Source organism: Otolemur garnettii, unplaced genomic scaffold (genome assembly GCF_000181295.1).
Source record: "Otolemur garnettii isolate 467f Iridium unplaced genomic scaffold, OtoGar3 scaffold00108, whole genome shotgun sequence".
Taxonomy (NCBI): Eukaryota; Metazoa; Chordata; class Mammalia; order Primates; family Galagidae; genus Otolemur; species Otolemur garnettii.
The window spans coordinates 6,065,900-6,077,684 of record NW_003852503.1 but is presented as its reverse complement, the minus strand read 5'-3'; the positions used below and the strand labels follow the sequence as shown (position 1 = coordinate 6,077,684).

Sequence of the window (11,785 nt, the reverse complement as noted above, 5' to 3'; positions counted from 1 at the left end):
TGACATAGGGAGACTCTGTCTCAAAAAAAAAAAAAAAAAAAAAAATTGTGTTTGCCTTTGTACCTATAGCTCAAGAGCTAGGGTGCCATCACATACACCAGGACTTGGGGGGTTCGAACCCAGCCCAGGCCTGTCAAACAACAATGATAACTATAACCAAAAAATAGCTGGGCTTTGTAGTGAGTGCCTATAGTCCCAGCTACTCGGGAGGCTAAGGGCAAGAGAATTGCCTAAGCCCAGAAGTTGGAGGTTGCTGTGAGCTGTGTGACTCCACAGCACTTACTGAGGGTGATAAAGTGACCCTTTTCTTTTTTTAAAAAAGAAAAGTTTGTGTTTAATGTAGGGTAGCAGATTGGTCAAGGGCCCTAGTTCTTTCAGGCTGCCTGGGCTTATTTCTATGCTGAACTGACTACTTAGTGACTTTGTCAAGTAGCTTGACCTCTCTGATCCTCAGTTTCATCATTTATTATTATTATTATTTAGTTTGTATTTTATAATCATAACCTTAACTTCACAATCCAGCTAGACGTGGAGAGGAATAAGGAAACTATGAAACCCAAAGAATTGCAGTGAGAGCACAAGGATTACAGGATATGTTGAGCAAATGGGGTACAGAGGTGTCCTCCTGAGCTGCAGAAGGAATGGTTTGGAGGTTGAAACAAAACATGAAGTCAAATTTATTACAGTTGTCCACAGTCAATAAGAGGGATCTTCTTGCTGGTCTTGCCATTCTTGGACCCAAAGTGCTCCATGGCTTCCACAACATTCATGCTTTTTTTCACCTTGCCAAAGCCCACATGCTTACCATCCAAACACTTAGCCTTGGTAGTGCAGATGAAGGACTGGAAACCATTTGTGTTGGGTCCAGCATTCGCCAGGGACAAGATGCCGGGACCTGTAAGCTTTAGGATGAAGTTCTCTTCTTCAAATTTCTCCCTGTAGATGGACTCGCCACTCGGTTTCATCTTTAAAATGGAGATAATAATGCTTACCTCAGAGTGGTTGTAAAGCTTAATAGAAAGAAGGTATATAAAACCTCTATTTAGTGATTGGCACAAAGCAAACTGAAAGTGTTTTAAAAATCTGAAAGAATTGGCTTTGAAATACAGTTTTTTTTGTTTTTGTTTTTGTTTTTGAGACAGAGCCTCAAGCTGTCCCCCTGGGTAGAGTGCCGTGGCATTACAGCTCACAGCAACCTCCAACTCCTGGGCTCAAGCGAGTCTCTTGCCTCCGCCTCCCAAGTAGCTGGGACCACAGGTGCCCGCCACAACGCCCGGCTATTTTTTGGTTGCAGCTGCCATTGTTGTTTGGCGGGTCCGGGCTGGGGATTCGAACCTGCCACCTTAGGTGTACGTGGCTGGCGCCTTAGCCGGTTGAGCTATAGGCGCCGAGCCTGAAATACAGTTCTAAAGAAGTCAATGAATATAGTTATAACTTACTGTTCTTTGGGGGTTTTTTTAAGACAGAATCTCACTTTGTTGTCCTTGGTAGGGTGCTGTGACGTCACAGCTCACAGCAACCTCAACCTTTTGGCTCAAGCAATCCCCTTGCCTTAGCCTCCTGGATAGCTGGGACTATAGGCACCCACCACATCGCCTGGCTATTTTTAGAGATGGAGTCTTGCTCTTGCTCAGGCTGGTCTTAAACTTGTGGGCTCAGGCAGTCCACCTGCCTTGGCCTCTCAGAGTGCTAGGTTTATAGGAGTGAGCCATCCCGCCTGGCCTGTTCGTTTTTTGTTTTTTGTTTTTTTGATCTCTAGACTTACAATATATTTTCAGTCTATGGAAAAAGTAATCTAAAAAGGAAGGAATAGAAACAGAAACATTGAAAAATGAATTATGATTTTTATGTACATCTCTAAATTGAAGAATTATAGTTGCTTTCTTAAAGTCATCTTGACTGAGGTAAAAATAATGTCAAGGAAAACCTTTGGCATAATATTCTTTAAGAAAAAAGAAATCCCTTTATTTTGTAGGATGCTGGCCGTTTGCTATACATTGGCCAAAATGAATGGACACATGTAAATTGTGCTTTGTGGTCAGCGGAAGTGTTTGAAGATGATGATGGCTCACTAAAGAACGTGCATATGGCTGTGATCAGGGGCAAGCAGCTGGTAAGAACTTACACATAAATTTTATGAAAGAGATTCCAGTTTCCAGATATTCTTTCTGTGGATGAATGGGACTTTGTTGATGTTTTTTACAGGGCCTTCAGGATAGTTAGCCAACAAGTACTGGTTTACATAGTTCAACAAATTACCAATAAACAAAATGAACTGTACAAAACCCAGAATGGAGTGATTTTGTGGATGAGATGGTAAATGTCTTAAAACATGTGAACGTCTGAACAGAGTTCTGTTCTTTCTGGATTTTAGAGATGTGAATTCTGCCTGAAGCCAGGAGCCACAGTGGGCTGCTGTCTCACATCCTGCACCAGCAACTATCACTTCATGTGTTCCCGAGCCAAGAACTGTGTCTTTCTGGATGATAAAAAAGTGTATTGCCAACGACATCGGGATTTGATCAAAGGCGAAGTGAGAGAGCTTAGTTGCTTTTTTTCCCCTTAAATAATAGACTTTAGGGTTTTAGAGCAGTTATAAGTTGATAGCAAAGTTGAGTGGAAGGCACAGAGATTTCCCATATACTCCCTGCCCTCACATATGCACAGCCTCCCCCGTTAGCAGCATCCCTCACCAGAGTGGTACACTTGTTATAAGTGATGAACACACATTAATACATCATTATTACCCAGAGTCCATAGTTTACATTGTGGTTCACTCTTGATGTGCACATTCTGTATTTGGGCAAATGTAATAACATGTATGCACCATTATAATGCCGTATAATGTATTCTCACTGCCCTAGAAATGCTGTGGGTTCTGCTTATTTATTTCTACCCCTCCAACCCTGGGCAACCCTGATGTTTTTACTGTCTCCATACATAGCCTTGCCATTTCTTAGAGTTCCATGTAGTTGGAATAATATAATATGTAGCATTTCAGACAGTCTTCTTCTGCTTAGCAATATGCATTTAAGTTTCTTATGGGTCTTTTCAGGGGTTGTTGAGTTGCTTTTTGAATTCTCTAGTAATTCAAGGGGGAAAGGCTAAAAATAGTAAGATGGTAAAATATTGTGCCTTTGCATTAGGTGTTCCTAAAATCAGGCTTAAGAGAAATAACAATCCCGCTAGTATAACCCAAGGGTGATTTTAAGATACTCTCTGTTCTTTCCCTTTGAGAGAGTTAGTGTTGTATCATGAGTATAATGTGTAAAGGGACAGTCTGTTAATAGCTGTCATGGATTTTACTTAAGGTGGTTCCTGAGAACGGATTTGAAGTTTTTAGAAGAGTGTTTGTGGACTTTGAAGGAATCAGCTTAAGAAGGAAGTTTCTCAATGGCTTGGAACCAGAAAATATCCACATGATGATTGGTATGACTGAGGCCTTGGTTGTTGGGGAAGACTGTGTGTATCATTGGGGCACTTTCTAGGCCTTAGTTATAAAATGACCCTCTTTATTATCTCCTCTGATCACTGCTTCTTTCCTCGGCCAGGCTCCATGACAATTGACTGCTTAGGAATTCTGAATGATCTCTCGGACTGTGAAGATAAGCTCTTTCCTATTGGATATCAGTAAGTAGCACTATAAAAGAAAAGACAGCAACCCCCCAACCTGAGTACCCTGAAGTCATGTGCAGGTCATTAAATGTGGAGACATACTTATTAGCTTCTTTTAACTGCTATTAAAAATTAATCATGCGGCTCGGCGCCTATAGCTCAACTGGCTAAGGCGCCAGCCACATACACCTAAGGTGGCGGGTTCGAATCCCCAGCCCGGACCCGCCAAACAACAATGACGGCTGCAACCAAAAAAAAAATAGCCGGGCGTTGTGGCGGGCGCCTATGGTCCCAGCTACTTGGGAGGCAGAGGCAGGAGACTCGCTTGAGCCCAGGAGTTGGAGGTTGCTGTGAGCTGTAATGCCACGGCACTCTGCCCAGGGGGACAGCTTGAGGCTCTGTCTCAAAAAAAAAAAAAAAAAAAAAAAAAAAAAATTAATCATGGGTGGCACCTGTGGCTCAAAGGAGTAGGGCGCCAGCCCCATATACTGGAGGTGGTGGGTTCAAACCTAGCCCCAGCCAAAAATTGCAAAAAAAAAAAAAAAGTTAAAAAAAATTAATCACATTCTTTGTTAGTTCTCTGGTTCTTCTGCTTATAGATTGGGACTAAAACAGCATTTTATGTTGGCTAACTGATGTTATAGAAGGAAACTACTGTTGGCATAACTTCGGAATTCTTTTTTTTTAGGCTTAAAAATGTGAACTTCTGTTATAGAAACATTCAAAACAAATTTTAAAATTACAGAAAAGAAATTGGGATCAAACTATTTGGTTATAAACATTGGTGCTCCCATTTTCTTGCTTTGTTGTCTTCAATACTGAATTATTTTGAAATAAAACTTACATAGAAAACACAGGCTGCGGCTCGGCACCTGTGGCTCAAGTGGCTAAGGTGCCAGCTACATATACCTGAGCTGGCGGGTTCAAATCCAGCCCAGGCCCGCCAAACAACAATGACAGCTGTAACCAAAAAATAGCCGGGCATTGTGGCGGGCACCTATGGTCACAACTACTTGGGAGACTGAGGCAGGAAACTCACTTAAGCCCAGGAGTTGGAGGTTGCCGTGAGCTGTGATGCCACAGAACTCTACCCAGGGGGACAGCTTGAGGCTCTGTCTCAAAAAAAAAAAAGAAAGAAAAGATAATACAGGCTGGCCAGGCATAGTGGCTCATGCCTTTAATTCTCACATTCTGGGAAGCCAAAGCAGGAGGATAGCTTGAGCTTAAGAGTTCAAGACCTGCTTGAGCGAGAGTGAGATATGTCTCTACAAAAAATAGAAAAATCAGCTGGCTTTTGGGGTGCTTGCAGGTGCTTATACTCCCAGCTACTGGGGAGGCTGAGGCAGGATGATTACTTGAGCCCAAGAGTTTAAGGTTACTGTGAGCGAGTCTGATGCCATGGCACTCTAGCTGGAGCAACAGAGTGAATCTCTGTCTTTAAAAAAAAGAAAAAGAAGGCAGAGCATGGTGGCTCCCGCGGTAATCCAAGCAGTCTGGGACGGCAAGGCTGGCAAGGTTGCTTGAGCTTAAGAGTTATAGACCAGCCTGAACAAGAGCTAGACCCTATCTCTGCTAAAAATAGAAAAACTAGCCAGGCGTAGTGGTGCACGCCTGTAGTCCCACTATCTGGGAGGCTGAGGCAAGAGGATTGCTTAAGCCTCAGAGATTGAGGTTGCGGTGAGCTACGATGATGACATGGCACTCTACTCAGGGACAACAGAGTGAAACTCTTGTCTCAAAAAAAAAAAAAAAAAACACAGGGTCAGTTCTCTTAAGATTTCTCTAAATTCCATCCATTCATCTTTTGCTAGAAAGATTCAGGTTTTCATGGACAGAACTCATACCTTGTTCCCAACTTTATATTTTTTAGGTCCTTCTAAAAATAAAAATCCCCACATTAATAATCAAATTCTCCAGTAAGAATGTATGATCTCTCCTATGTGAAGCAAATTGTCAAAATGTCTAACAAGCTGGCAATAAATTCAAAATTCCCTTCTTCTACTCCCTCTTGGGATTCTCATTTTGCAGTATATACTCCAACTTATTTTGCATTCCATTTCTGATGACACAGACTGTACTCCACATTTAGCTGACAGCTCTTTGTACAAATTAGGCTCCACTAGCATTCAGCAAATCTGAAGCAATTACATTTCTCTTGTCTCATGGGGCATTTCTCCCAAAGGAAACACCTCAGGTTTGCCCTTAGTTTTATTTTAGGGCCTCACTTTGTATATATTGTGGAGTAGTAATCCTTTCCTGAAGGCTAATAGTATTTTTCTTTCTTTGGCTTTTAGGATGTTTTGCTATATTTGGCACCTGCTCATGATACAATAAAAAAAGATCTTGTGCTATTTTCTGAGAGCCTAGGAAAAACCAAGGACTTCAAAAAGCTTGGGACAACTTAACTAGGGGAATCTATACTAAGAATCCATGAAGTAAAGCTAAATTTTTATAGATAGTAGAGATCAAGGAACCTAGGGTGAAGACAGATCTCTCCTCTCCCTGGTGTGATTTTCTCAAATCTGTCTGCCAGGTGTTCCAGGGTCTATTGGAGCACCACAGATGCTCGCAAGCGCTGCGTATATACATGCAAGATAGTGGAGTGCCGTCCTCCAGTTATAGAGCCAGATATCAACAGCACTGTTGAACATGATGAAAACAGGACCATCGCCCATAGTCCAACATCTTGTACAGGTTAGTCTTTAATTAAGACATGACTTGGGCTCAGCATCCATAGCACAGTGGTTACGGCACCAGCCGCATACACTGAAGTTGGCGGGTTCAGCTAACCAACAATGACAACTGCAAGAAAAAATAGCTAGGCGTTGTGGCAGGAGCCTGTAGTCCCAGCTACTTGGGAGGCTGAGGCAAGAGAATTGCTTGAGCCCAAGAATTTGAGGTTGGTGTGAGCTGTGACGCCATGGCACGCTGCCAAGGGTGACACAGTGAAACTCTGTCTCAAAAAAAAAAAAAAAAAAAAGACATGACTTGAATTCAGTGTTTGGAGTACTGTGATTGAAAGGTTAGGGGAAAGTCATTTGCATGGGAGGTCTCATTTGTTTCTAGGTCCACCTAGAAACAATACCTAATAGCTGGCTTTTTATTGGATCGTTTGTTTGATATTTTAATTGGGATTTTTTAGTTATGAGTTTTTATTTCCTGCCACAGAAAGTTCATCTAAGGAAAGTCAAAATACAGCTGAAATTGTTAGTCCTCCATCACCAGACCGACCTCATTCACAAACCTCTGGCTCCTGTTATTATCATGTCATCTCAAAGGTCCCTAGGATTCGAACACCCAGTTATTCTCCAACACAGAGATCCCCTGGCTGTCGGCCGTTACCTTCTGCAGGTAAAAGACTTCATTGACCTACTTGACTCAAAAAGATCAGTCTAAAACTTAATTTATAATTTTTTTAATTTTCAGAAGTCTTCTGTTTTTTTATTTTATTTATTTATTTTTATTTCAGGTTTAATTGATAATTCAGGCAGCTTTACCTTGGTGACTTTTGATAATTAAAAAATGTAGAATTCTGATACCTATAAATAATACACAGCCAAGTAATTGAAACCAGTGACTTCCACACATTTGTTTTATCTGTAATAGACTTTAAACTTTTTCTCTGTTTAGGAAGTCCTACCCCAACCACTCATGAAATAGTCACAGTGGGTGATCCCTTACTTTCCTCTGGACTTCGAAGCATTGGCTCCAGGCGTCACAGCACTTCTTCCTTGTCACCCCAGCGGTCCAAACTCCGGATAATGTCTCCAATGAGAACTGGAAGTACTTACTCCAGGAATAGTGTTTCCTCGGTTTCCACCATTGGGACTGCTGCAGATCTTGAGTCAAGTGCCAAAGGAGTCGAACATGTCTTAGGGCCACTGAGTTCAAGTACTAATTTAGGGCAGAACACTCCTACTTCTTCAAATTTGCAAAGGACAGCAGTTACTGGAGGCACTAAAACCAGTCACTTGGATGGATCCTCATCTTCAGAAATGAAGCAGCCCAACACTTCAGACTTGACATCTAAGAGCTCTTCCTTAAAGGGAGAGAAGACCAAAATGCTGAGTTCCAAGAGTTCAGAAGGACCTGCACATAATGTGGCTTACCCTGGAATTCCTAAACTGGCCTCACAGGTTCATAACACAACATCTGGAGAATTGAATGTTAGTAAAATTGGCACTTTTGCTGAGCCGTCTGCAGTCTCCTTTTCTTCTAAAGAGGCCCTCTCTTTCCCACAACTCCATCTGAGAGGGCAAAGGAATGATCGAGACCAGCACACAGATTCTACCCAATCAGCAAACCCTTCTCCAAATGAAGAGACTGAAGTCAAAACCTTGAAGCTATCTGGAATGAGCAACAGATCGTCCATTATCAATGAACATGTGGGATCTAGTTCCAGAGACAGGAGACAGAAAGGGAAAAAATCCTGTAAAGAAACTTTCAAAGAAAAGCATTCCAGTAAGTCTTTTTTGGAACCTGGTCAGGTGACAACTGGTGAGGAAGGAAACCTAAAGCCAGAGTTTGGTGATGAGGTTTTGGCTCCTGAGTTTATGGGGCAACGACCATGTAACAACGTTTCTTCTGATAAAATTGGAGATAAAGCGCTTTCTATTCCAGGAGTCCCCAAAGCCCCACCCATGCAAATAGAAGGATCTGTCAAGGAATCCCAGGCACCCCGGAAACGCACAGTCAAAGTAACGCTGACACCTCTAAAAATGGAAGGTGAGAACCAATCCAAAAGTGCCCTGAAAGAAAGTAGTGCTGCTTCCCCCTTGCAAATGGAGTCGGCATCACCAACAGAACCAATTCCAGCCTCTGAAAGTCCAGGAAATGGTCCAGTGGCCCAACCAAGTCCCAATAATACCTCATCCCAGGATTCTCAAAGTAACAACTATCAGAATCTTCCAGTACAGGACAGAAACCTAATGCTTCCAGATGGCCCCAAACCTCAGGAGGATGGCTCTTTTAAGAGGAGATATCCCCGTCGCAGTGCCCGTGCACGTTCTAACATGTTCTTTGGGCTCACCCCACTCTATGGAGTAAGATCCTATGGTGAAGAAGACATTCCCTTCTATAGCAGCTCAACTGGGAAGAAGCGAGGCAAGAGATCAGCTGAAGGACAGGTGGATGGGGCTGATGACTTGAGCACTTCAGATGAAGATGACTTATACTATTACAATTTCACAAGAACAGTGATTTCTTCAGGTGGAGAGGAGCGGCTGGCATCCCATAATTTATTTCGGGAGGAGGAACAATGTGATCTTCCAAAAATTTCACAATTAGATGGTGTGGATGATGGGACAGAGAGTGATACCAGTGTCACAGCCACGACAAGGAAAAGCAGCCAGATTCCAAAAAGAAACGGTAAAGAAAATGGAACAGAGAACTTAAAGATTGATCGACCTGACGATTCTGGAGAAAAAGAACATGTCATTAAGAGTACTGTGGGTCACAAAAATGAGCCAAAGATGGATAACTGCCATCCTGTAAGCAGAGTTAAAACACAGGGACAGGATTCCTTGGAGGCTCAGCTGAGCTCGTTGGAGTCAAGCCGCAGAGTCCACACAAGCACCCCCTCAGACAAAAATTTACTTGACACATACAATACTGAGCTTCTGAAGTCAGATTCAGATAATAACAACAGTGATGACTGTGGGAATATCCTGCCTTCAGACATAATGGACTTTGTGCTAAAGAATACTCCATCCATGCAGGCTTTGGGTGAGAGCCCAGAGTCATCTTCATCAGAACTCCTGAATCTTGGGGAAGGTTTGGATCTTGACAGTAACCGTGAAAAAGACATGGGTCTTTTTGGAGTATTTTCTCAGCAGCTGCCAACAACAGAAACTGTGGACAGTAGTGTCTCTTCCTCTATCTCAGCAGAGGAGCAATTTGAGCTGCCTCTGGAGCTACCGTCTGATCTCTCTGTCCTGACCACCCGAAGCCCCACTGTCCCTAGCCAGAATCCCAGTAGGCTAGCTGTAATCTCAGACTCAGGGGAGAAGAGAGTAACCATCACAGAAAAATCTGTAGCCTCCTCTGAAGGTGACCCAGCACTGCTGAGTCCTGGAGTAGATCCAACTCCTGAAGGCCACATGACCCCTGATCATTTTATCCAAGGACACATGGATGCAGACCACATCTCCAGCCCTCCTTGTGGTCCAGTGGAACAAGGTCATGGCAACAATCAGGATTTAACTAGAAATAGTAACACCCCTGGCCTTCAGGTACCTGTTTCCCCTACTGTTCCTATCCAGAACCAGAAGTATGTGCCCAATTCTACTGACAGTCCTGGCCCATCTCAGATTTCTAATGCAGCTGTCCAGACCACTCCACCCCACCTGAAACCAGCCACTGAAAAACTCATTGTTGTTAACCAGAACATGCAGCCACTTTATGTTCTCCAAACTCTTCCAAATGGAGTGACCCAAAAAATCCAATTGACCTCTTCTGTTAGTTCTACACCCAGTGTGATGGAGACAAATACTTCAGTATTGGGGCCCATGGGAAGTGGTCTCACCCTAACCACAGGACTGAATCCAAGCTTGCCAGCATCTCAATCTTTGTTCCCTCCTGCTAGCAAAGGATTGCTCCCCATGCCTCATCACCAGCACTTACATTCCTTCCCTGCCGCTACTCAAAGTAGTTTCCCACCCAGCATCAGCAATCCTCCTTCGGGCCTCCTTATTGGGGTTCAGCCTCCTCCAGATCCCCAACTTTTGGTTTCAGAAGCGAGCCAGAGGACAGACCTCAGTACCACAGTAGCCACTCCATCCTCTGGACTCAAGAAAAGACCCATATCTCGTCTACAGGCCCGAAAGAATAAAAAACTTGCTCCCTCTAGTACCCCTTCAAACATTGCCCCTTCTGACGTGGTTTCTAATATGACGTTGATTAACTTCACACCCTCACAGCTTTCAAATCATCCCAATCTGTTAGATTTGGGGTCACTTAATACTTCATCTCACCGAACTGTCCCCAACATCATAAAAAGATCTAAATCTGGCATCATGTATTTTGAACAGGCACCCCTGTTACCACAAAGTGTGGGAGGAACTGCTGCCACAGCGGCGGGCACATCGACAATAAGCCAAGATACTAGCCACCTCGCATCAGGGCCTGTGTCTGCCTTGGCATCTGGTTCCTCTGTCTTAAATGTTGTATCCATGCCAACTACAACAGCCCCTACAAGTAGTACATCAGTTCCAGGACATGTGACCTTAACAAACCCAAGGTTGCTTGGTACCCCAGATATTGGCTCAATAAGCAATCTTTTAATCAAAGCTAGCCAGCAGAGCCTGGGAATTCAAGAGCAGCCTGTGGCTTTACCACCAAGTTCAGGAATGTTCCCACAACTGGGGACATCACAGACTCCCTCTACTGCTGCAATGACAGCAGCGTCGAGCATCTGTGTGCTCCCATCTACTCAGACTACAGGCATCACAGCTGCTTCACCCTCTGGGGAGGCAGAAGAACACTATCAGCTTCAGCATGTAAACCAGCTCCTTGCCAGCAAAACTGGGATTCTCTCTACCCAGTGTGACCTTGATTCTGCTTCAGGGCCCCAGGTGTCCAACTTTACCCAGACAGTAGATGCTCCTAATAGCGGGGGGCTAGAGCAGAACAAGGCGTTATCCTCAGCTGTGCAAGCCCGCTCATCCTCTCCTGGGAGCTCCCCATCCTCTGCACAGCAGTCAGCAAGCCCTTCAGTACCAGGTCCCACCAAACCCAAACCAAAAATCAAGCGGATTCAGCTGCCCCTGGACAAAGGGAATGGCAAGAAGCACAAAGTTTCTCATTTGCGGACCAGTTCTTCTGAAGCACACATTCCAGACCAAGAAGCCAACACAACATCCCTGACCTCAGCCACAGGGTAAGAGATCCAAATACTAGCTATGCTGAGTCTGGGGATTTGTGTTCTGGGTTAGGGCTGTGAAAGTGGTAGTCACTTGGGAGAGACACTCCTCTGTCCAAGATGCATTTCTAGGGAGTTTTCTTGAGTTTGACTTTCTTTTTCTCCCAATGGTGATTTATAGAGCAAAATTTAGTCCCACCCATGGGCAGTTTGTCTCCTGGATAGAACCACTTCTCGATTATTCTTTGCTCTGATTTCGGATAGTGCTGCCATTTGTTCCTGTTTTTTTTTTTTTTTTTTTTTTTTTTTTTT

General features: G+C 43.7%; 1 protein-coding gene across 1 annotated transcript in view; it reads left to right on the top strand.

The window, feature by feature from the left end:
• The window catches only part of KMT2A (lysine methyltransferase 2A), an 88,251-nt gene that overhangs the window by 57,183 nt on the left and 19,283 nt on the right, over window positions 1-11,785 (top strand). The window contains exons 21-27 of the mRNA XM_023517288.1: window positions 1,976-2,113; window positions 2,375-2,533; window positions 3,312-3,429; window positions 3,552-3,630; window positions 6,149-6,309; window positions 6,784-6,966; window positions 7,246-11,491. Of these exons, the coding sequence (XP_023373056.1) occupies window positions 1,976-2,113; window positions 2,375-2,533; window positions 3,312-3,429; window positions 3,552-3,630; window positions 6,149-6,309; window positions 6,784-6,966; window positions 7,246-11,491 (5,084 nt within the window). The remainder of the gene's footprint in view (window positions 1-1,975; window positions 2,114-2,374; window positions 2,534-3,311; window positions 3,430-3,551; window positions 3,631-6,148; window positions 6,310-6,783; window positions 6,967-7,245; window positions 11,492-11,785) is intronic.